We start from the raw sequence: 25,906 nt of genomic DNA on the forward strand, positions 1-25,906 counted from the left end.
CACTGAAGGAGGCACTGAAGACAGTCTTGAATGGTCAATGCCACCCCTCCCCAATTCCACGGCAGTGGCCACATGGTGTGGAAAGAGAAATCTATGCATTTGAGGGAGTGAGAGCATAGCAACTGGGGGATGTAGCATTGAACTCGGTGCTGCCCTGTCAGTGGAGAGCAAAGCTATGCTAGGCTCAGGTGGCACTGAGAGAACATTTGGACCAGCCCTAGCAAGAAAGGAATGGCCCATCCCAACAGCTGGAACTCGAGTGTCTCAGCAAGCCTTGTCACAATGGGCTAAAGTGCTCTGGAGTTCTAGGTAAACTTGAAAGGCAATCTAGGACACAAGGACTGTAATTCCCAGGCAAGTGCTAATGCTAGGCTGGGCTTAGAGCCCATGGACTAGGGCAGCACATGACCTAGGGAGAAACAGCCTGAGCAGCTAAGGGACTGCTTGTGCCACCCCTCCCCAAACCCTAGGCCATGCAGCTCACAGCAACGAAGGTGACTAATTCCTTCTGCTTGAGAAGAGGAGAGCAAAGAGTAAAAGGACTTTGTCTTTCATCTTGGATAGCAGCTCAGCCACAATAAGATAGGACACCAGGCAGAGTCATGAGGCCACCATTCTAGACCCTAACTCCCAGAAAACATTTCTAGACATACCATGGACGATAAGGGAACCCATTGCCTTCAAAGGAAGGACCCAATCCTGGCAGGGCTCATCACTTGCTAGTTAAAAGCCCTTGGCTACAAAATAATCAACAGTAATACCCAGGTAGTATGCCGTGAGCCTTGGGTGAGATTCTGAGACATGCTGGCTTCAGGTGAGACCCAGTACAGTCCCAGCTGTGGTATCTATGGCAAAAGACTTCTGTTTGAGAAAAGCAGAGAGAAAAGTAAAGGGGACTTTGTGTTGTGTGTTAAACACCAACTCAGACACAGGGGTGCAGGGCACCAAGCAGGCTCTTGGGAACTCAAGTCGAGGCCTAGGCTCTTAGAAAGCCTTTCTGGACCTACCCTCGGCCAGAGGGGAGCCCACTGCCATGAAGGGTAAGGCCCAGGCCTGGAAGCATTCAACACAAGCTTACTGAAGGGTACTTGGGGTTTAAGTGAACATCAGGGGTGGCCTGGCAGAACTCCCAGTTGACCAGTGGCTGTGGTGGCCACTGGGAGAGGCTGAGAGAAGTCAAATTATCCTTGTTTGCAGATGATATAATTTTATATTTGGAGAATCCTAAAGACCCCATCAAAAAACTATTAGACTGACAAATTCAGTAAAGTTGCAGGGTATAAAATCAACATACAAAATTAATAGCATTTCTATATGTCAACACTGAAGAATCCAAAAAAGAAATTTTAAAAAGTAATCTCAATTAGAATACCCACAAATGCAATTAAATACCTAGGAATTAGCTTAATCAAAGAAGTGTACGATTCCTACAATGAAATCTATAAAACACTGATGAAAGATATTGAAGAGGACACAAAGAAATGGAAAACTATTCCATGTTCATGAACTGGAAGAATCAATATTGTTAAAATGTCCATACTATGCTAAGCAATCTACAGATTTAATGCAATCTATATCAAAATATCTATGGCATTCTTCAGAGAAATAAAAAAAATCCTAAAATGTATGTAGAGACACAAAAGACCCAGAATAGCCAAAGCTATCCTGAGCAAAAATAATAAAACTGGAGGAATCACATTACCTTACTTCAAATTATACTACAGAACTATAGTCACCAAAACAGCATGGTACTGGCATAAAAACAGACACATAAACCAAAAAAACAGAATAGAGAACCCAGAAACAAATCCACACACCTACAGTGAACTCATTTTTGAAAAAGGTGCCAAGAATATACACTGGGTAAAAGACAGTCTTTTCCATAAAGGGTGTTGGGGTAACTGGATATCTGTATGCAGAAAAATGAAACTAGACCCCTATCTTTTGCAGTATATAAAAAGCAAATCAAAATGGATTAAAGAATTAAATCTAATGCCTCAAACTACGAAACTACTACAAGAAAACATTGGAGAAAACCTCCAAGACACTGGTCTGGGCAAAGATTTCTTAAGCAATGCCCCACAAGCACAGGCGACTAAAGCAAAAATGGACAAACGGGAACACATGAAGTTAAAAAGTTTCTGCACAGCAAAAGAAACCATAAACAAAGTGAAAAGACAACCCACAGAATGAAAGAGAATATTTGCAAACTACCCGTCTAACAAGGAATTAATGACCAGAATATATAAGTAGCTCAAACAACTCTACAGGAAAAAAATCTAATGATATGACTAAAAAATGGGCAAAAGATCTGAATAGACATTTTTCAAAAGAAGACATACAAATGACAAGGAGACATATAAAAAGGTGTTCAACATCACTGATCATCAGAGAAATGCACATCAAAATTACAATGAGATATTTTATTACCCCAGTTAAAATAACTTTTATTCAAAAGAAAGACACTAGCAAATGCTGGCAAAGATATGGAGAAAAGGGAACCCTTGAACACTGTGGGTGGGAGTGTTAATTAGTACAACCACTGTGGAGAACAGTTTGGAAGTTCCTCAGAAAAGTAAAAATAGAGCTACCATACGATCCAGCAATCCCACTGCTACGTATATACCCAAAAGAAAGGAAATCAGTGTATCAAAGGGATATCTACATACCACATTTGTCGCAGCACTGTTCACAATAACCAAGATTTGGAAGCAACCTAAGTGCCCAGCAACAGATAAATGGATAAAGAAAATGTAGTACAGTTACACCTTGGAGTAATACTCAGCCATAAAAAGAACGAGATCCTGGCTGGGCATGGTGGCTCACGCCTGTAATACCAGCACTTTGGGGGGCTGAGATGGGTGGATCACAAAGTCGGGAGTTCAAGACTAGCCTGGCCAAGATGCTGAAACTCCATCTCTACTAAAAATACAAAAATTAGCCAGGTGTGGTGGCACGTGCCTGTAATCCCAGCTACTCAGGAGGCTGAGGCAGGAGAATCACTTGAACCTGGGTGGCAGAGGTTGCAGTGAGCCGAGATCACACCACTGCACTCCACCCTAGGTGACAGAGCAAGACTCCATCTCCCCAAAAAAAAAAAAAAAAAGAATGAGATCCTGACATTTGCAACAACATGACAACATGGATGAAACTGGAGGTCATTATATTAAGTGAAATAAGCCAGCCACAGAAAGACAAACAATGCATATCCTCACTTACTTGCGGGAGCTAAAAATTAAAACAATTAAACATATGGAGACAGAGAGTAAAAGGATGGTTATCAGAGCCTGGGGCGGGTTTTGAGGGGGCAGCGGATAAGTAGGAATGGTTAATAGGTACAAAACGTAGTTAGAAAGAATGAATAAAATCTAGTATTTGATATTACAACAGAGTGACTACAGTCAATAATGATTTAATTGTACATGTTAAAATGAAGAGTATAATTGGATTGTTTTCAACACAAAGGATAAATGCGTGAAGGGATGGATACTCTATTTACCATGATGGATTACACTTTGCATGCCTGTATTAAACTATCTCATGTACCCCACAAACACATATGCCTCCTATGTACCCACAAAAAATAAAAATTTTTAAAAATGTGTAAAACAAACAAAAAAAGACACAAACAAGTATTCCCTGAAGATAAAACATGAATGGCCAGTAAACATATGAGAAAAGGTTCAACTTCATAGGTAATTAGGGAAATGAAAAATAAAAATCCAATGCAATGATAATTTATGTGAGTTAGATTGACAAAAAAATTTTAAATGTTGGCAAACATGTAAAGCTTTGGGTATTCTCATGTACTGCTAAAAGGTTATAATTGGTACGGCCCTCTAGAGAAATAACTGAACACGATGTTGTAAAGTGTTAACATTCATGTATCTCAGGACTGGGGAATTCCACCCCTAGATATGTTTCCGAGAGAAATTCTTGAACATATACAACTTGAAACATACACAAGGGTGTTAACCTCAAAAAACTGGAAACATTCTGTGTTCAACAACAGAAAAATGAAAAAATTGATTGTGGTGTATTCACAATAACATACTATATAGTAATAAAAAATTAACTAAAATTATATGCAATGACAATACTTTCCATCATGCTATTGAGTGGAAAAAGGAATTTATAGTATTTTTATCAAGCTCAAAAACAGGCCACACTGAATATATCACTTAGGTGGGTAGATAGGTAGGTAAATAGATTATAAAAAATAAATAGAATAAAGTATATATTTGCATATACTAAATCTTGAATAAATCTCATTTTTGCCTGCCTAATTTTCATCTGTTATTCAAGTATCACCTTTAGAAGGGACAAGAAAATCAATGGCAAACTTACCTGCAGAAACACTGGGGGAGTTCTCCTTGGCCATATAAAGGAAACAAAAATGGAGTGTTGCCATACCGCCCAAGACAGTGAAGAAAGTTTTTGGTAGCTTTGAGACCATCTATGGTGCTGCTGGCTGTCTCTGATGTCATTGCAATTGAATGCATGACAATATATTGGAGGTTGGGGGTTAATTTTTGAGTCTTTAAATATTCATAAAATGTGATCTCTTCATATCCTATGAAAAGATGAAATTTTATCACTTAAAATCAGAACTAAACTTCTATTTAAAACCACCCCACAAAAAGGAGATGAAGTGTGTTTCACAGACCTCACAAAGGACATAGGTGGTATTACATTTTGGACACTGATGGTTGATCTTAGAAAAAAATGGAAACAATCTCTCTCTCTTATTTGGAGTAATGGCACAATTTTTAGCTTTAAATGATGAATTATGATTGAGCATTTCATGGATTTAAAAAAAACTAGAAAATATTAAATAACTCAATGGGTTGTCATAGTTGGCAATAATCTCACTTTATTATCATGAAACCTGCAGGATAATGCCAATAATGGTACTGAAAATATTAAACAACTATGACAACATGGGAATGTATTGATTTAAAATGATAAATATGTGAGTTTTGTAAAACGTATACTTCTCACTGATACTCAGAAAATAAACTAAAAAATAATGAAATGAATTTCCATGTGGCTACTAGAATCAGTCTTATGGCCACATAATCACATCAAAACATACGGGACCCCCAGAAGTTACTCCTTTAAACCAAGAACAGAATATAATGTAATTGGACTGTTAGTGGTGGGAAATAAATCCCATGATAAAAGACAAAAACTTTACAGAAATAATTTACATAAATAAAAATTATGAAAATTTACTGAGAGAATTGAATTTTACACAGCCACTGTGGATAACAACATGACAGTACCTAGTAGACTTGAAGCTTTAAGAGCAAGGATTAGACTTTCATTATTTCACAGAGGAAAAAAAATATCGCTGCACTTCTCATTGTAACTTTATAAATAAATTATCAATAGTATATTCCAATTTTGGATAACATTTTCAGACCAATGGACTTAAAGTATATAGCTCTGACACTAAAATGGCATATTCAATTTTTAACAGACAGTGAAGTAACTGGCCCCAGATCACATAATGAAATAGGTCAAAGCCAAGAATAGAAACCATGCCTTTTCTGAATCCAGTATTTTTCCCCATATACCATCTAGCCTTTTTTTCCAAACGAAATAGTTCAAGATTCTATGCAAAAGCAATCCTGGAAAATGATAAAATATATAGTATTTTTACTTATGAGAAAAAATAATGGAATCATGAAAACGGATTATCATCTATGAAGAGCCAGTTGACAGTAGTATTTAAATAATAAGAATAAAAATTAAAATCTAGCATGCCACTTCAGCAATAATGAAACTATCTACACTGTAGCCACATGGGGCTATGGAGCCCTTGAAATACAGCTAATAAGACTGAGAAACTGAATTTTTTATTTTATTTCACTTTAATTAATTTAAATTTAAATAGCTAAATGTTACTAATGGCTAACCTATTGATAGTGCAGAGTTAGAATGCATTTTAAAACAGTAATAAGTGGCTCACTAAATCAGAGCAAGCATATTAAAATAGTAAGAAATGTCAAATAATTGGAGAACACTACTTAATGAAAAAATACCTTTATATTCATCAGGATATTTCTCATATTCCATACAAAATGTAAGAAATTTCATTAGCATTCGCTTTTCTACCATAGTAAGTTGTTTGCTATTAAAGACATCTGCTCTGGAACATGGAACCTGAAAAATATTATGATTTTAAGTTAAGAAACTGCTTCCTAATGATATAACTATTCCAAATTACACTTTTTTCCCCTTTACATATAACAGGATTATCGTTTCCACTCTAGCCAGGCTTTTTCACATCACCGTCCATCAGTACTAATGGCATCTCTGCTAACTTCAGAGCTAATTGTGAGCTTTCTTACTTAATTCTGCCAAGTTACTCCTCATGCCATTAAAAGGCCAACGGCATGTCATCCTAACAGAGAAAAATTTAGCAGTGCTATCTAAAACAAACACTGTGGTTCTCCCTATGTACATGTTAGTACATTTTTATGCCTTTTCTCCAATTAATCTGCCTTTTGTGAGTTGATTTTTCAGTGAAACTTCAGAGGCTTAAGAGGGAGTGTTTCCCTTGGCCCCTACAGTTTTGGTGCTGTGAGCAGGATAGCAAAGCTCTGCTCTTCTGGAAGCTGCAGTGAAGAACCCAGGATCTGATCAGCTGTCATAAGGGTAAGAATTTTTTCCCAACCAGGCTCCGGGCCTCCTCCTCTGTGTGGAATCTGATCAAGTGGACAGCAAAAATCACCGTTTCTTTCTTTTCCCTCTCCAAAATCTTGATTAATGGGAGAAAAGGATTTGTGTGACTAGTCTTGGGTATAGTAACTCTGGTGTGCTTTTTGGTTTTTTGTGTGCTGCTTGGTACCAACACCAAGCTGCAGAGTAAGCCATGAGAAAATTAGCACTAGAAATTTTAATTAAGCATTTACATTTGTAAATCACCACGGAGGACTGGAATTTACTGCTTTATGAGGAAAATAACAATCTTATTTGCTTATCTTTCCAAAACAAACCATAATAACTTAAGCTGATGCCCAGTTACAATTCTTGATCAGCACAGTACCTGTTCCACTCGTCCTTCTCGAAATGCAAGAATCCTGGTAATATTTTTAAACTCTGCATATCGACTAACATTAGATTTGATTAGAAGATCAATTAGTAATCCTCGAGAATACAGCAGCTGTACAAAGAAAATATTTTACAAGATAAAAGTTGAAATAGTAGAAAAATTGAAAAACAATAAAGATACATAATTTTGCTATATTTTTTATTATTTGTAGAAACAATCATACCTATAAATATTATAATACATAACACAATCTATTACAGGTTCAGAATTGATTAGCTGAAATTCAAAATTCAAAAAACTTTGCAATCCGTAAGTTTTTACAAAACATGTTTAGCAGCAAAACCTGATCCATACTGATAAGGCACTCTGGCTTTGTTTGTCCAAATTAACATAAATATTCATATATTTCACTGCAGAAATAATGTGTTTAGTTAGAGTTCCTCCTCAGACCCTGCTAATAATTTAACCTAACATATAACATATCAGCATATGTACTTCATTACTTTCTAAAATATTTTTTTTTTAATCTTAATGATAGAATACACCAGGCCCTGAGGGTTTTGGATAAGAATCTATAGTCTTACACAAAGCCAGGTAGTTATAAGAAGAAATCAGTCCAGTGAACCTCCCTACCCCATCAAAAAAAGAAAAAAATATTTGTGATGCATTTACACTGAAAGAGTCAAATTATAAGGTACTTCTGTAATTCTAGAAGTCTGGGTTTATATGAGATATGTCTTTCTCAAAAAGTGAAGATGATGATTATTGCTGGCATGTATGGGAGAAATTGATTTAATCTTTCAACATCTCATAAGTAATATCAGAGAGATAAAATCAATAATGTAAACAGTATTATCTAGCATGTTAACCGTATGGTTAAATGCAACAGATTTGACTATTTCCTATATTAAGATACTCTTAATGCCTATAACTCAATAAATATTAAAAATGAATGTTACATTTATAATAAATAAATGGGAAAATTAGCTTTACTATACAAAGAAAAAGGAATCTCAAAAATCAATCTAAACCATTAGTCTGAGCAACTAATAAGTCAGTAAAGACTATCAGTAAATCAATACCATTCAAGTAAAATTTTATAAACTAATAGTTCAGCATTCTGCAAAACAAAATTGACATCACTTTTTTGAAGCTAATCTGATCATCCTGATTAAATATGGCACGTTACTTCATTACCCTCTTCCTAACACACTACATTACTGAAAGAGACCATGTTTTAAAGAATATATTGCCAATTCTTAACTCTATAATAATGATAAAAAATAGTTACTTCAAAAATCACTTGTTTAAAAAGATACACATTTGAGACTCAAGGATCCCTGCATAGCCATAATAATGTCACAAACATTAAGATATAAAATATGAAACTGCATTTTTATTTAATAAGATCCAATAAACCTTAAGGTTTAATGCCAGCTTAAAAAATAATGCATTTAAGATATCACAAGAACAAAAACAAATTTCAATTAAAATTATACTAGATTTTTGTTTCTGAAGCTCACAAATAATAAATGTGTACATATCAGAATCTAAGCCTCTTTTTCTTTTTTTTTTTTATTGAGACAGAGTCTCTCTCTGCTGCTCAGGCTGGAGTGCAGTGGCTCAATCTCAGCTCACTGCAACCTCTGTCTCCTAGGTTCAAGTGATTCTCCTGCCTCAGCCTCCCGAGTAGCTGGCATTACAGGAATGCAATGCCACGCCCAGCTAATTTTTTGTATTTTTAGTAGCACACAGGGTTTCACCATGTTGGTCAGGCTGGTCTCGAACTCCTGACCTTAGGCGATCCGCCTGCTTCAGCCTCCCAAAGTGCTGGGATTACAGGACTGAGCCACCACGCTCAGCCTAAGCCTCTTTTTCACTACCCTCTAAGCGATCTACCACAGTGATGAGGGGCTAAAGAGCAGTGCAATTTGATTACAATAATGGAAATTAGATTTAACAATTAACAATTTTTCCTTCACTTAGCATGTTGGTTCCATAATTATTAAGAGTATGGACTTACTTAGAAATGAGCTTTCATTTTAAGAATTTCATCTTTGATCTTCTCTATTAGTCTGAGCAGTATGACACTATACGTATTTTATTTAACTAACCTACCTTGAGCTATTACTTTTTAAAAGGCTATATACATGAATGTGTATTGTCAACTGTAAAGCCCCACAGTATTTAATTATATCATGATGTCTTTGAGGTTGAACGCATATAGAAATGTCAACTAGTTTGGAGATACTGAGTTGGACTTTAGAAAAGAGGTAGGTCTTTGGACGAGCACGGTGGCTCACGCCTGTAATCCCAGTACTTTGGAGGGCCAAGGCAGGCAGGTCACGGGGTCAAGAGATCGAGACCATCCTGGCCAACATGGTGAAACCCCATCTCTACTAAAAATACAAAAATTAGCCAGGCATAGCGGCACGCGCCTGTAGTCCTAGCTACTCAGGGGGCTGAGGCAGGAGAATCACTTGAACCCAGGAGACGGAGGTTGCAGTGAGCTGAGATGGCGCCACTGCACTCCAGCCTGGCAACAGAGCAAGACTCCGTCTCAAAAAAAAAAAAAAAAAAAAAAAAAGGAGGTAGGTCTTTAGGGCTTTAAGATAGATATTTGGCAATCATCCTAAACTTAGACGTTTATTAACTGCAATTATTAGAACAGATAAAATTTCTAAGGAGTGACCAATTGCCCCAATAACATGGAATACATTGCTTTCCATCTAGCATGCACTGAATATGTATTAAATGACTTACATTTTAAAAACGGAAAATTAATCTCCTGTATTACTATGGTTATATGTGATTAAGATACTTCTGGTTTTGAAAATGAGTACATTAAATGTTTATTAGTTATTTTGTAGAACGTATGAACCCATGAAACTCTGCAGGACGCAGTCCCAACTGCCTAGTCCACTGCCTCTAGACATGTTTGGTTTTTACTTACCATAAGAGAACTGGTTATTACTAACCATTCAAACCGATGAAAATACCCAGAAGTCTCCTTCAGGGTATCTTCAAATGTGTCAACTTCTAATTCAATTGTCTTTTTCCTCCCACAACCAGCATTCGTTTTCTTATACAACTGAATAATTTTCTACACCAATTCCTACAATTGAAACAGCACCGTCTTCTACCATTTCCCTTTGCAAGATATATACTAAATTTCAGCTAACATAAAAGTTACAGACTTTTATGAAATAGCCTTGATTCTTAACCACATTTATATCATCATTTATTTAGGTAAAACATTCCAAATTCCAAGTAATTACTTCAAAATGGAATTGTCACACAAAGCCCATTTGTTATTTGACTTGTTCAGTTTTTATGTTTTGTTTAACCTATTTCATAGAGTACTGCTCATGGGACCAGGAAGGTTATTAGTGAGCTAGGATTAAACTTCCATCCACAGATGAACAGCCAAGGTAATGTGGAAAAAATGCTAGATTTCAAATCATGACAGGGTCAAAGTAGATGGAGGTGGGAGAGAGAGTACGGAAGTATGAAGTAGAACCAATGCAATAGCCAACTATGCAAAATCAGACACAGAGTGCTACATGACAGACAGAAAGAAAAATGGGTAGTAAAAAGATATTTATATTTTCAGGCATCAAGTTCAAAGGGAGCAAGAGTATGAGGATATGGGATTTGCAGAAACAACTTGTCAAGGGAAATGTTTTGGTCCCTCTCTGTCCCCTATCACTTGGAACTTGAAGAAAGTACATTAAATTGAAAAGCCTAGTTCTGTGCTAGTTCTGTGGCAAGTCTTGTGCTATTCACTATCCTCTCCTACTTCTTTTCAGTTACTTATTGTTAGCTCTCAACTTATAGGATTTAGTCTGTTTTTCTCTACTTTTACCCTGTCCTGTATCATGACCCTTTAAGGCCACAATCCTTTATCTTACTGATTTTCTACTCTTTTGCACTAAAAATAGTCTTGCTTCCTATAAACCAAATGCAATATTGTACCCTTCTAAGATGGAGGGACCTCCTGTGAAGTTACAGTGAACTAACGTTCAAGTTAGTTATGTTCAGGAACATAACTGAAGACAATAGCTTTCTTCCCAGCCTTCCTGCCTCCATCACTATTAAATTTTCCTCTGAAGCTTTCAAACCTGAACACATGATTTTTTTGAGACTTTTTTCTTAAATTATACTTTAAGTTCTGGGATACATGTGCAGAAAGTTCAGATTTGTTACATAGGTATACACACGCCATGGTGTTTTGCTGCACCCATCAACTCGTCATCTACATACCCGTCATCTACATACCCATCATCTACATAGGTATTTCTCCTAACGCTATCCCTTCCCTAACCCCCAACCCCGACAGGCCCTGGTGTGTGATGTTCCCCTCGCTGTGTCCATGTGAACACGATTTTTAAAAATTCATTGGTTTATTCTGAGTATTCATCATCATACAGTTGTGAAAATAGTTACTATACATAAAGGCTAAAAGAATCGATGGAAATTGACTGTAAATAACATGGATTTCTAAACAGGTTCATTAGAATTTTTCTTTTGATAGAATTCATAGTGTCCAGAGAATATTAGGTTGTAGTATGTGCTCAAGCACAAAAGTATTCTTCAGGTATAGATTAAAAACATAATTAAAGCATTTTAATGTGAGCACTTTAAATGTGTTTTTAATTTGTACTTAAGGAATATTTTAAATGAATTACAAACATCTGGCTACTATCTCTTTACAAAACAAATGTTCTGCATCTCAGAGAATTACAAAAACTGGGTTTATGGGCCCAGATACTGTTTTCAATGCAAAGATGGGTAAAATTAGTACTTACCTTTGATACTAAATCAATATTAAATCTCCTGCCTTCTTTAATAATTTGTGAGTAAGTAATTCTGTTTTTCTTTGGTTGCTCTGTGGTATCTTCTGCTATAGGCACATTTTCACTCATGTCTTCTGCTGAAGTTGATGGCACACAAGTTTTATCATCACAATGGTTTTCTTTTTCCCCTGTCACTTCAGCACCATTTACTTCTAGCGCATTCTCTGGATCGCTGCTTGGAGTTTGTTCTGTGAGCATTTCACAGCTCATAGTGCTTAATGACTCATCCTCCGTAGGCAGGAAGGCAGAATCTGCAGCTTCTGTGGAGTTTGCAGATGTCACAAGAGCATGATTTTTCTGCAGTGCACCAGCTTCTTCGACATCTTCATGCAAATCCTGACTAATAAGAAATATAATAATAAACACCAGGCTTTTGATAATTCTACCCTGCTACATTTTTATATTGCTTTAACTTTTCACAGCAACTTTTATTCCCTTACCCCTTTTATCAAGTTCAGTGTACGTTTTGCTTATGTGACTCAGACATTAAACATTCATCTGTTAATGTTTCAGTAAAATATGAAACAAAATTAAGATTTGAAAGATATAAAGATTTCATGTCACATGCACATTTTTGAGAATTTAAGGCAGACAGGGGAACTGTATTGGAAGCAAATTACCACAGTGATGAAGAACACAGTCTTCAGAATAACAGATCTTGGTTCAAACCCTGACCATATGACTAGTAAGCTCTGCGAACTTAGATACTTATGTATCCTCTCTGAGACCACCTAAATTACCCTAAATTTAGGTAATTACCTAAATTACCCTCTCTGAGACCACCTAAATTACCCATCTATGACACAGAGATAATACCACCTACCACAAGGTTGTTTTGAAGATTAAATTAAGTACTGCATGCAAAGAGCCTGACACAGTGCCTGGGACATAGTAAATACTCAACAGTGGTAGTTATCAAAGATGATTATTACTGAGGAATTCCTGACTTGGTGATACGACAGAAGACCTTCAATAAAGGGAAAAATATCTGCCTTGAAAAGATTAAGTTGGCCTATCACAATGTGGTATCTAATAGGACCTTTCTGTATAATTTCCTGCCTATTTTAGTACTGACGTCTATTACTCTAGTCGAAGCCCCATTTCCAAATTTATTATTGGAGCTAACATTCTCAGTCCACCATTGTCTTGATTTATAGAACAGGCTCCCATTCAGTCTGCCTGCTTTATGAATTTCTGTGATATTTTATCCTCCACAGAACCCACTATTTTCACTGAGTTGCCACACTGCTCAATACCTGGCAGAATGCCTTGTATGTGATTGGTCTTGGCAAGTAAAAATCTGCTAGTTGACTAACAGTAGCCCTAACAGTAGCCCTTCCTTATATCAAATACCCCACAAAAAAATCTTCCTCTTCCTGTCTCTAAACCAAACCACCTTCCTTATTTACTAATCTTCTGGTTTCATCTCCACCTACTTTCCAACATGGCATCTCTAACTCCGAATTTATCAATTCTAATTGTCAAATCATGACAGTTTGGTTCATATCATTTGTTTCTTCTGTCCTTTTCTTCCCACTCTGCATAATATCACAATTCTTCCATTCTCAAACATAATCACATACTTTAACAAACTACTTTAAGAAAAAGTTTAAATTTAACTTCCAATTAGTCTTCCTTACTCCAATTACACTCATCACTCTATTATACCATGCTCCCATAATACACATATGCAGTTTACCTTGCATGTATTTATCCATTCCTTTTTAATAGTCCTTTAGTTTTCCAGTATATCCTTTATCTTCCAAATCAGACTGTAATTCCTTGAGGGAATACCTTAGCACCGCTCCTTCTGTGCCCCTCACGACACCTACCACACTGCTCTATAGATGTGGTATCCAATAAATGCTTAATTAATAATGGTTTATACGTGCAGACTATTTTTGTTTCAAATGCGAAACAAACTTGTTGCAAAAAAACACAAAAAATAAGGCCAAGAAAAAAACACGGTATTGTAAATTAGAAAGTCCGAGTTAAGTGAAAAAAATAAGTGCCTTATTAAAAATAACACAATGAACACTACAAAAAAAATGAGGGACAATGAAAGAATAACACTCAAATGTCAAGAAATAAAATGTCATATTTACTGTTATAGTAATTCTAATAAAATCTAATGAAAAAACAAATTGATATCATTAATGTTACATGAATATTTTTGAGATCTAGGAAACCAAAGTGAGGAAAACACCCACGTTCTATCCTAGATTTATCACTTAGGAAATACTTGGCAAGTCATTTAATCTCTCTGATTCACCACATATAAAATGGGGATCAGTCCATTTGCCTTACCTTTTATGAAACTCTTGTGAGATAAGAAAGCTAACATATATGAAAAGTAGTTTATAAACTCTAAAAGGTTAATCAAAGATAAGATACTAATCAGGCCGGGCACGGTGGCTTACACCTGTAATCCCAGCACTGTGGTAGGCCGAGGTAGGTGGATCACTTGAGGTCAAGAGTTCAAGACCAGCCTGACCAACATGGTGAAACCTAGTCTCTACTAAAATGCAAAAATTAGCTGGGCGTGGTGATGGGCACCTGTAATCTCAGCTACTTGGGAGGCTGAGGCCAGAGAATCGCTTGAACCCGGGAGGCGGAGGTAGCAGTGAGCCAAGATCGTCCCATTGCACTCCAGCCTGGGCAACAAGAGCAAAACTCCGTCTAAAAAAAAAAAACTACTCAAAAATAAGATATTGTTAAACTGCCCACAGCTCAACAGTCAACTCAAAACCTGTATACCTAGGTTTTCTGCATTCACATGACAAAAGCCCATTGGCCATATAAGCACATAATAGCATCGCTATTAACAGCATTAAGAATGAAGAGTCATAATATGAAAGGTGATTTATATATTTTCTACAGAATTGTTCACACTCTTATTCACTTTTATTATTTTGAAAACCAACAAAACTAAAGTGTGTTACATGAGGGATCTAAGGGGACAATTTTCAGCAAAAGTTCCACACCTACTTTTTTGTTTTTCAGTAAAAGTTCCATGCCTAACTCTTAAAGCAAAAGTTCCATGCCTTTAATTTTAAGAAATGAAAGGATAATTAATTACACTTTACAGATAAGACAAAATATGGCAACTTCTCTTATTACAGACTATGATGATGACACTGTGAAAACTGAGCATAGCAAATGATCTAGTCAGTGGTTCTCTATTACATTCTGTGATGGGGGCCCTATAGAGTGAATGAAATACATTAACCAGTACTGGACAACCTGGAAGATATAAGTCAAAATACTTAATTAAAGGTATAAGCGAAGAGAAGAAATTATTCTTCGGAAATTTTTTCTACATCAATAAACTATTGTTTTACTGTTCTCAACATTATAATTTGGTGAGATTCCTAGCACTACGGAAAACACAAGCAATAAAAACACGACACTGTCCTCACTTTCCATTAAAAACAACCACAGTATTTTTGGAGTTCTGCCAAGGTTGAAGTTAATACCTAATGAGAAAATATAAAGACACCCAAAAGCTCCTAAAACTCCACTGACAGCCTCAGAAAGCAAAATTCTGTTCATCTAAAAGGGTTATCTTTCCCCAAATTTAAAACTTTATACTGTGGTAAAAGACATTTTCTTAAAAAGATATTCAACCTTTCAGAGAAAACCTCAGAATCCAGTAATAGTTCAATTCTACTAATTTAAAAGTGTTTGAAAACTATAAAAACACATTTACCAATTACAAAACAATGTAGCTGCATTATAAGCCTTCAAATGAACCTTGGAGTTCTAAGATATTACAATGATTTTAACATACACAGGTGCTCCTCGACTTATGATGGGGTTACGTCCTGATAAACCCAATATAGTAAGACAAAGTGCATTTAACACCCCAATAAAACCATTACAAAGTTGAAAAACCATTAAGTCGAACCATCTTAAGCTGCAGACTGTTTATCTAAAGGAAAACAATCTGCATCATTAGTTCTTATAAAAATGTTCACTATCAAAATTGATTTCACAAATTAAATTTAGTGTCATTTACATTGCTAGCTTTAATTCCAAAGGTCATTTATAATGTAACAATATTTTTTAGATAATTTTTCTTAATAAAAACTGCTTAACACTGCTTTTTGTAAATGCATTTTTCACTAATTGCCAAAATTCATATATTACTCTGAGAGTTTGGAGGTATATATTCTGATATCATCTAGTACTGCTTCCCAATTAATAGTAATAACAAAGAAACACCTCAAAGTAAATGTGTCTTATGAATACCTTGTAACAGCCTTTTAGAGGAATCAAATGAAAAACTGAGGAACAGGTGTTTAATTTATTCAGCACAGGTGTTCACCATTTATTTTTCAGCCATTTGCACCTTCTCTTACCCAATACGACTTGCTGCAGACATTGTATTCTTTTACTTTGATGTTTATACTTTGTTCTAAGGCCATTTATTTCTGATTTTCACAGTATATATTATACTGCTACCCAGCTGTTTATTCCTAAAATAAATGTTTAATGGCTATTCATAAGAATTACAAAAATCAGACTATTCAGAAATTGTTGTTCTACAAAATAGCAATATAAAAAGTGAAATCAATTTTGAATTGCTGCAATATGATACATTGGTAGATATATATTTCCCAGTTTGTTACCAACCTAAAACGTTAACACATACTATAGAATACAGGTGAAATATCAACCTCTTGTCATGTTTACCCAAGAACAAAACTTCATAAAATGGTGTGCAGCAGGACTGTTGGTTGTCTACTCAACAACAAATACCCTTTTTCTCCTTGCTTTAAGAGCTCCAATTTTGTTCCAATATTAGAGAGAAGCTGCTCAGTCCTTGGGGATGGATCATGACAGATCAAAACCAATTATGATAATTTTACCTCCCTTTGCTGGTGATTGATTTAGAAGTGAGTACATTATCCAGTTTCAGCCAATAAGATAATGATGAGTCTGCTGGGGGCCCTTGTTGAAGACTTTCCAGTAAAATAAAAAAGCATAAACATGTTAAGAAAACCTCTTCCCCTTTTCCTCATGTTTAGAGGTTTTTTTCTTATGTGAGAACCTCTTTGAAATCCTGGCAAACATCTTGTAACTCCAAATGGAAGGCTAAGAGAAGTGTGGAGTGCTGCCCCAGGGCTCTGATGGGCTGAAGCAGCACAATTACAAATCCTCTACCTACCCACCCACCCACTTACCTATGGACTTGTTTAAACCACATTTAGTTGGGCAGTGTTTCAATTCTGGCCTAAAACACACTTAACTGTAGACAGTGATGAGTAATTTCCTCTAAACTGTAAAAATTACAGGTGATTTTACATTTTATTTGTATTGGCTTCATCTAAATTAGAAGTATTAGTGTTCGAGAAGCTCCTGTTGCTTGTATAATTTTTAAGTGGAAATTTAAGAATTCAAAATAAATCAGTAGAATTTTAGATTCCTATTACAAAAAAATCTTTATTTTTGGTATGAATACATTAGAGTTGGTTCATTTGAAGGTAACAAATAAGTTTTCATCCTGCTTTAATATTATACCAGAAAAAGGGAAACAATGTTCAGTACAATGCAGAAAATAGGACAGAAAATGTATAAAGCTATTGTTAATATTTTAGAAAAATAAAATCTCTTCTCACTAAAGAAACTAGATGACTTTATGCAATTAACAAGCAACGATATTTTACCTAAGAATAACTTGAGTTTGTGTGATTTAAGTGTGAATTAATATATTGCACCTTTTTATAGTCTGTTCAAGATCTAAAACTAGAAACAATAGCTACTTTTATTTCCCCACATAAACTATGAAACTATTACATGGTAAGAAAGAAGAACTCTCACACACTGTTGGTAGGAATGCAAATCAGCACAGCCATTATGGAAAACAGTACAGAAGTTCCTCAAAAAATTAAAAATAAATCTATCATATGATCCAGCAATCTTCACCCTCACTACTGGGTATATAGCCAAAGGAAATGAAATCAGTAGGTTGAAGAGACATCTGCACTTCCATGTTTATTGGAGCACTATTCACAATTGCGAAAATATGGAATCAACTTAAATGCCCATCAACAAATGAATTAACAAGGAAAATGTGGCATATATACACAATAGAATACTACACAGCCATAAAAAAAATTAAATCCTGTCATTTGTGACAACATGGATGAGCCTGGAGAACATTATATTAAGTGAAATAAGCTGAGAACAGAAAGAAAAATACTGAATGATCTCAGTCATATGTGAAATCTAAAAAACTTGATAGTGGTTACCAGAGACTGGGGAGAACAGGAGGGAGGGGAAGATGAGGAGAGGTTGGTCAATGGGTATAATGTTACAGTTAGGTAGGAGGAATACATTCTGGTACTCTATCACACAGTAAGGTGAGTATAGCTAACAATAATGCATTGCATATTTCAAATAGCTAAAAGAGATGATTCTGAATGTTCTCACAAAAAATAATAAAGGTTTAAGGTGATGGATATGCTAATTAGCCTAATTTGATCATTCCACAATGTTTATATGTATCAAAACATATTGTATCCCATGAATATATACAATTATTATGTATCAATTTTAAAAATCCCATGGCATATAAACTGGTCTCAACAACTAAAGAATATTGGATTCTTCCCATAGCTTCCTAACACTGGGAGTTAGGCACTTTAATTTCTCATTACAGATATAACTACATTACAATACTATATAGTATTCCAGTAAATTAAAGAAGTAAATGCACTTTCTTAGGTGCTAGTCTTCACAAAGGAAATACTTAATTCACTTGGTGGAACAGTTGGTTCTCTTGATGTGCATACATGTGTTTACCTGATGACTGAAATACAACATGATACAATGGAAATAGCACACGTTTTTGAGTTAGAAAAACACAAGTTCAAATTTGGCTCTGCTATCTCTAGCATTCCTTGAGCTTCTGTTTGTCAGTAAGATGTACCTATAGCTCACGCACATGACTGCTGCACAGAATAAATGAAATTAATATGTAAAGCAACAGGTTACAGCAGTTGCCACAAAGATAATATCCAATAAACACTAGTCCTTTTTCATTTCCCTTCCATAACTCGATTGTGTAATCACAAAAAATCACTTCAATGAAAAACAATCTTTGTGTAGCAAAAATATTTTAGGTCCAAAATATTAAGTAGCCCACTTATTGTAAGGAAGAATCAGGAAAACAAAGCTCTGATAAAACAATCTGGATAGTTCTTTACAGTCTATGATGTTTGAACCTAGCCTATGATAGAATAATTACTACAATTTACATTTTAGTCTTTAGCCTGTTTTGCAATACCCAATGTATTAAATTTAATGTTGAAATGATCATGAAAACCTTTAAGTTGAATAATACTTCAGAATACTTTTTAAATAAGTCATGGTAATCAAAAAATAACTATCCTATATATTTATATTAGAATACATAATATATAAATACACCCTATATATTTATATTAGAATACATATATTAGAATTATATTGCCCAAATACTTTGACGTATTTTCCAAGCAGTGGTAATGGGTTTGCACTAATCCATTTGAATTCTCGCCCAGTCCTCCTTGCAATCAAAGATAAAATATTAGAATGCTATCGGTGTGTCCGGAATTGGTGGGTTCTTGGTCTCACTGACTTAAAGAATGAAGCCGCGGACCCTCGCGGTGAGTGTTACAGCTCTTAAGGTGGCGCGTCTGGAGTTTGTTCCTTCTGATGTTCAGATGTGTTCGGAGTTTCTTCCTTCTGGTGGCTTCGTGGTCTCGCTGGCTCAGGAGTGAAGTTGCAGACCTTCGTGGTGAATGTTACAGCTCTTAAGGCAGAGCATCTGGAGTTGTTCGTTCCTCCCGGTGGGCTCGTGGTCTCGGTGGGCTCAGGAGTGAAGCTGCAGATCTTCGCGGTGAGTGTTACAGCTCATAAAAGCAGCATGGACCCAAAGACCGAGCAGCAGCAAGATTTATTGCAAAGAGCGAAAGAACAAAGCCTCCACAGTGTGGAAGGGGACCGGAGCGGGTTGCCACTGCTGGCTGGGCAGCCTGCTTTTATTGTCTTATCTGGCCCCACCCACATCCCGCTGATTGGTAGAGCCAAGTGGTCTGTTTTGACACGGTGCTGATTGGTGCGTTTACAATCCCTGAGCTAGATATAAAGGTTCTCCACATCCCCATCAGATTAGTTAGATACAGAGTATAGATACAAAGGTTCTCCAAGGCCCCACCAGAGCAGCTAGATACAGAGTGTCGATTGGTGCATTCACAAACCTTGAGCTAAACACAGGGTGCTGATTGGTGTGTTTACAAACCTTGAGCTAGATACAGAGTGCCGATTGGTGTATTTACAATCCCTGAGCTAGACACAAAGGTTCCCCAAGGCCCCACCAGAGCAGCTAGATACAGAGTGTCGATTGGTGCACTCACAAACCTTGAGCTAAACACAGGGTGCTGACTGGTGTGTTTACAATCCCTGAGCTAGACATAAAGGTTCTTCAAGGCCCCACCAGAGCAGCTAGATACAGAGTGTCGATTGGTGCACTCACAAACCCTGAGCTAGACACAGGGTGCTGATTGGTGTATTTACAATCCCTGAGCTAGATATAAAGACTCTCCACGTCCCCACCAGACTCAGGAGCCCAGCTGGCTTCACCCAGTGGATCCCGCACCAGGGCTGCAGGTGGAGCTGCCTGCCAGTCCCGCGCCATGAGCTCACACTCCTCAGCCCTTGGGCGGTTGATGGGACTGGGCGCCGTGGAGCAGGGGGCAGCATTTGTCGGGGAGGCTCGGGCTGCACAGGAACCCACGGAGGCGGGGGAAGGCTCAGGCATGGTGGGCTGCAGTCCCGAGGCCTGCCCCGTGGGAAGGCAGCTAAGGCCCGGTGAGAAATTGAGCACAGCGCCGGTGGGCTGGCACTGCTGGGGGACCCAGTACACCCTCCGCAGCCACTGGCCCAGGTGCTAAGCCCCTCACTGCCCGGGGCCGGCAGGGCCGGCCGGCCGCTCCGAGTGCGGGGCCCGCCAAGCCCACACCCACCCGGAACTCCAGCTGGCCCGCAAGCGCCGCGCACAGCCCCAGTTCCCGTTCGTGCCTCTCCCTCGACACCTCCCTGCAAGCTGAGGGAGCTGGCTCTGGCCTTGCCAGCCCAGAAAGGGGCTCCCACAGTGCAGCGGCGGGCCAAAGGGCTCAAGTGCCGCCAAAGTGGGAACCCAGGCAGAGGAGGCGCCGAGAGCAAGCAAGGGCTCTGAGGACTGCCAGCACGCTGTCACCTCTCATCAGTATGGCTATGACATTGTTTATAACCAAGAAATACACATTTTACTCTTCCTTAATGTTAAATAATCAAGTGGCATATATGAAAATCAAACCATAGGCCGGGCGCGGTGGCTCATGCCTGTAATCCCAGCACTTTGGGAGGCCAAGGCGGGCAGATCATGAGGTCAAGAGATCGAAACCATCTTGGCCAACATGGTGAAACCCAGTCTCTACTAAAAATACAAAAATTAGCTGCGCATGGTGGCACGTGCCTGTAGTCCCAACTACTCGGGAGGCTGAGGCAGGAGAATCACCTGAACCCGGGAGGCAGAGGTTGCAATGAACCGAGATCACGCCACTGTACTCCAGTGTGGTGACACAGTGAGACTCTGTCTCGACAAAAAAAAAAAAAAAAAAAAAGAAAGAAAGAAATCAAACCATAGATTCTACCCTAATATACACCAACTCTATAAATAAGCTAAGTCATCTGGTCTAAAGTGACAAGACATGTCATAATATTTTAGCCTTCATATCATTAAAAAGTAATTTTTACATGATGTTTTGGAAATTTACAAAAACATTTAAAACAATATCCCACATACATAGTGCACCAATGATTCAAGTTTGACATATCTATTTATATTGCTTGATACAAGCAAATACAGTAAACTCTTGGCATGAATGATCATTTAAGGGTAGTACTTTTGGTAATTTGTCATTTGGCCAGATTATGGATTTGAATTGCATATGCTGAGACACCATGTGCAAGAACAATATATTCAGCAAATGAGAGACATGATTGCCCAGCATTAGCATATAATTAAAATGTCCTCAGGAAGTGATGAGAACTTCCTTTCTGGGAAAAAAGAACAAAGTAGGGCTTATTAAGTGAGCCTAAGGATAAGTAGAAAACACAATTAACCTGTTGCCATATGGCTGTGGATGGAAAACACATGACTCACAAGAGAAAATAGATTCTTAAAAACAAAACCAAACCAACAAACAAAAAAGCAGCCAGTGAAAAGAAAGGCATAAAACTTTTCCTCTTTACTGTACACATAATTATCTAGGTAGAAAATCCCAAGCAATCTACAAAAAAGCTTCCAGAACTGGGAAGTAAATTCAGCAAGATTTCAAGAAATATCCAAAATCAAAACATAAAAGGCAAGTGCACTGCTAGATAGTAGCAATGAATATGTGAAAACCAAAATTAAAAAGACAATACCATTTATAATTGTTCCAAAGAAAATTAAATATTTAGGTATGCAATTAGTAAAACATGTACAGGATCAGTATGCTGAAAATTACAAAATTCTATTGAAGAAAATCAAAGATGAGCTTCATAAGTAGAGAGACATACCATGTTCATAGATTGGAAGACTCAAAATAATAAAGAGGTCAATCCTCCCAAACTATAGTATTAAAGTAATTGTTATCAAAATCTCAACAAGATTTTTCTTTAGACATAGACAAGCTTATTTAAACATTTATATGGAAAGGCACAAACTCTAGAATATCTAAAACAATCTTGACAAGGAAAAATAAATTGGGAGGAATTTATCTGATAGTAAAGCCTATCACATAGCTTCAGTAATAAAGATAATGTGGTATTGGTGGAGGAAAAAACATATAGATCAAACAGAATAAAGAACCTCAAAATAGACCCATCCAAGTACAATCAACTGATTTTTGACCAAGGTATAAAAGTAATTCAATGGAGGAAGAATAGCCTTTTCAATAAATGGTGTTGAAGCAATTGGATATCCTTAGATCGAAAAACAAAAAAGAACACTGATCTAAACGTACAACATAAAACTATAATTAAAAAAAAAGAGAAAATCTATACCTATAGGTAGGCAAAAAGTTCTTAGACTTCACACCAAAATAATCAAAATAATCAAAATAATAATAATTGATAAATTAGACCTCATCAAGATTAAAAATATTTGCTCTGCAAAATATCCTATTTAAAGAGGATGAAAAGACAAGCTAGAGTCATGGGGAAAATATTCTCCAACCACATATCTGACAAAGGACACATATTTAGAATGGATTTTTTTTAACTCTGAAAACTCAACAGTAAAAAACTACTCCAATTTTAAAAACAAGCAAAAGACATGAACAGACACTTCACCAAAAATGGTATATGGATGGCAAATAAGAGAACATGAAAAAATGTTCAAAATGAGCCATCAAAATGGCTAAAATAAGAAAGTGACAACACCAAATTAAGGTAAGTATGTGGAGAAATTGGATTACTTACACATTTCTGGTGGGAATGTAAAATAGTACAGCTCCTCTGAAACAGCTCTGCAGTTTCTTTTAAAACTAAATATGCAATTACCATATGACCCAGTAATTATACACTTGGGTATTTATCCCAGAGAAATGAAAACTTTTATCCCAGAGAAAGTCACATGAAAACCAATGCACAAAATTGCATAACAGCTTTATTTATAATAGCAAAAACTAGAAACAGTAAGATGTTTCTCAATGGGTGAATGATTAAACAAACTGTGGTAAACCCATTACTGTGGAATACTATTCAGTGATGAAAAATGAACAAACTACTAATGTACACAACAACCTGGATGAATCTCCAGGGAATTATGCTGAGTAAAAAAAAGCCCATGCCAAAACATTACATACTATACAGTTCCATTTACATAATATTCTTAAAATGACAAGATTATAGAGCTGGAAAACAGATTAGTGATTGTCAGGAGTTATGAATGGTAGGGGTGAGTAAGAAGTAGATCAGATGTGCTTACAGAAAAATAATAGTAGGGGTCCTTGTGGTGATAGAACTGTTCTGCTCTGTAACTTGACTGTGATAGTGAATACATAAACCCACAAATGTGATAAAATTGTATGGAACTAAATACACACAAACTCCATATCTGCAAAATGTAACATTAGCATCACTAACACATATGTTTCAAAAAGCAACGACAAAAAGCCAGAAACCTGTACCATATTTTTCATTATTTACAAAAGGGTATCCATGAAGATTTTGCAATGTATCCTTTAAGAATGTTAAAGATCTACTATATAGTGATACTCTTACTTACTCAAGAGGAAATAAGAGAATTTTCTAGATAACAAAACCTCGTCTCTTAAAAGGGTACAATTTTTATTCTAATCATTTTTAATACTCATCTTTCTAAAACGTACTTCAAATCCTCTACTTTTTCAAGTGGAGGATAAAGAACATTATTTAACTTTTGCCTGAAGACACTGGAATACAACTGTGATCATCAGCTGTTACACTGTACTATAATATAGTGACGGCCTTGAGGGATCTTCTGATATGAAAAGCCACTTACCCATACACTAAATGGCCCAAAGTCTGCTTTCAGCTTGCCGATGCTGTCTTCTCCTTTATTATTCTACCAAGCAGCACTTAAAATAGTAGCATGTTAGAGCCGGGTGCAGTGGCTCACGCCTGTAATCCCAGCACTTTGGGAGGCCGAGGCAGGTGGATCACGAGGTCAGGAGATCGAGACCATCCTGCCTAACACGGTGAAACCCCGTCTCTACTAAAAATACAAAAAATTAGCCAGGTGTGGTGGCAGGCGCCTGCAGTCCCAGCTACTCGGGAGGCTGAGGCAGGAGAATGGCATGAACCTGGGAGGCGGAGCTTGCAGTGAGCAGAGACCACGCACCACTGCACTCCAGCTTGGGTAGCAGAGTGAGACTCCGTCTCAAAAAAAAAAAAAAAAATAGTAGCATGTTAGAGCCCAGAGAGACTTCTGAGATTGCCTAGTCCAAACCCTTCCAAACATGTTTCATTAATGGCAAAACATAGACTCAAAATAGAGACATCCCTTGCTCAGTATCACATAGCAAGTCAAGGACTATAACCCTAGTCTCCATGTGGTTCTCAGTTTGCTTGCCTCTAGCAGATACCCCTTTCCTATTTGCTGCTTTAAACTACAATGCTAGGGGGAAAACACACACAAACACACACACACACACACACACAGAGAGAAAGAAAATGAGGTTGTCAGAAATATGTATTAAATAAATAAGGCTTTTAAGTCAGTGAGTGCTGATGATAACCTCCTGTATAATGTAAAACTTTGTGACAACTATTTTGGCCCTAGCCCCTTTCATATAATTTCAAGTTTGTGAACATGATCCAAAAGATTAAGGATGCCAGTCTTGCTGGGGCTAAGTGAGATATTGTTAGTCCTATTTACCCATGTTGCCAGCACTTACTATAGATAGCCCTTACAAATGGATTTTCTGTACTTTCTCTACTTTCCTGATGTTCTCAAGGCTTTTCCTGCTTACTACTATGACATTAATAACCAGCTAACTTTTCCAAGTGAATTAAGACATATAAAACATTATCCCAGTTCACTTTATGCTCCACGCTCTAACTGGCAAGAGGAACATATAACAGAGTTCTATTTCGTTGTCTTCAAACAAACCTTCCACCAACAACCATTTAGTTTCTCACTTTGAGAAGTTATACAAATGAAACTGAAGAGATCAGGAACTGAAAATGAGATAATTTTCTTTGCACTCAAAATGTATCAACTCAGCCATTAGAAACTATTAACCTCAATTATCATAAAAAGTAATCAGTGGCCTTGAAGTAACAAAAGTATAATACCTCTCAGAAGGCCAGTGTGACTGTCACTATATTGTAGTCAAGTAATATAATATTCATGGGCACACAAAAGCACGTAAGAAAGTTACCAAATATTTATTCCTCATTTCGTTAAAGCATATGTTTTTTCAGTTGAAATCAT

At 36.8% G+C, this 25,906-nt stretch overlaps 1 protein-coding gene across 10 annotated transcripts in view; it reads right to left on the minus strand.

Annotated features, from left to right (window-relative positions):
- CHM (CHM Rab escort protein) overlaps positions 1-25,906 on the minus strand; it is a 187,764-nt gene that overhangs the window by 91,497 nt on the left and 70,361 nt on the right. For all 10 annotated transcript variants that reach the window (XM_024353228.3, XM_001146272.5, XM_063804190.1 and 7 more), the window contains 4 exons: positions 11,869-12,256; positions 7,055-7,171; positions 6,048-6,168; positions 4,348-4,573 (listed from right to left, as the gene is read on the minus strand). In XM_024353228.3, the coding sequence (XP_024208996.1) occupies positions 4,348-4,573; positions 6,048-6,168; positions 7,055-7,171; positions 11,869-12,256 (852 nt within the window). The remainder of the gene's footprint in view (positions 1-4,347; positions 4,574-6,047; positions 6,169-7,054; positions 7,172-11,868; positions 12,257-25,906) is intronic.

Source organism: Pan troglodytes, chromosome X, assembly GCF_028858775.2.
Source record: "Pan troglodytes isolate AG18354 chromosome X, NHGRI_mPanTro3-v2.0_pri, whole genome shotgun sequence".
NCBI classification, from domain to species: Eukaryota; Metazoa; Chordata; class Mammalia; order Primates; family Hominidae; genus Pan; species Pan troglodytes.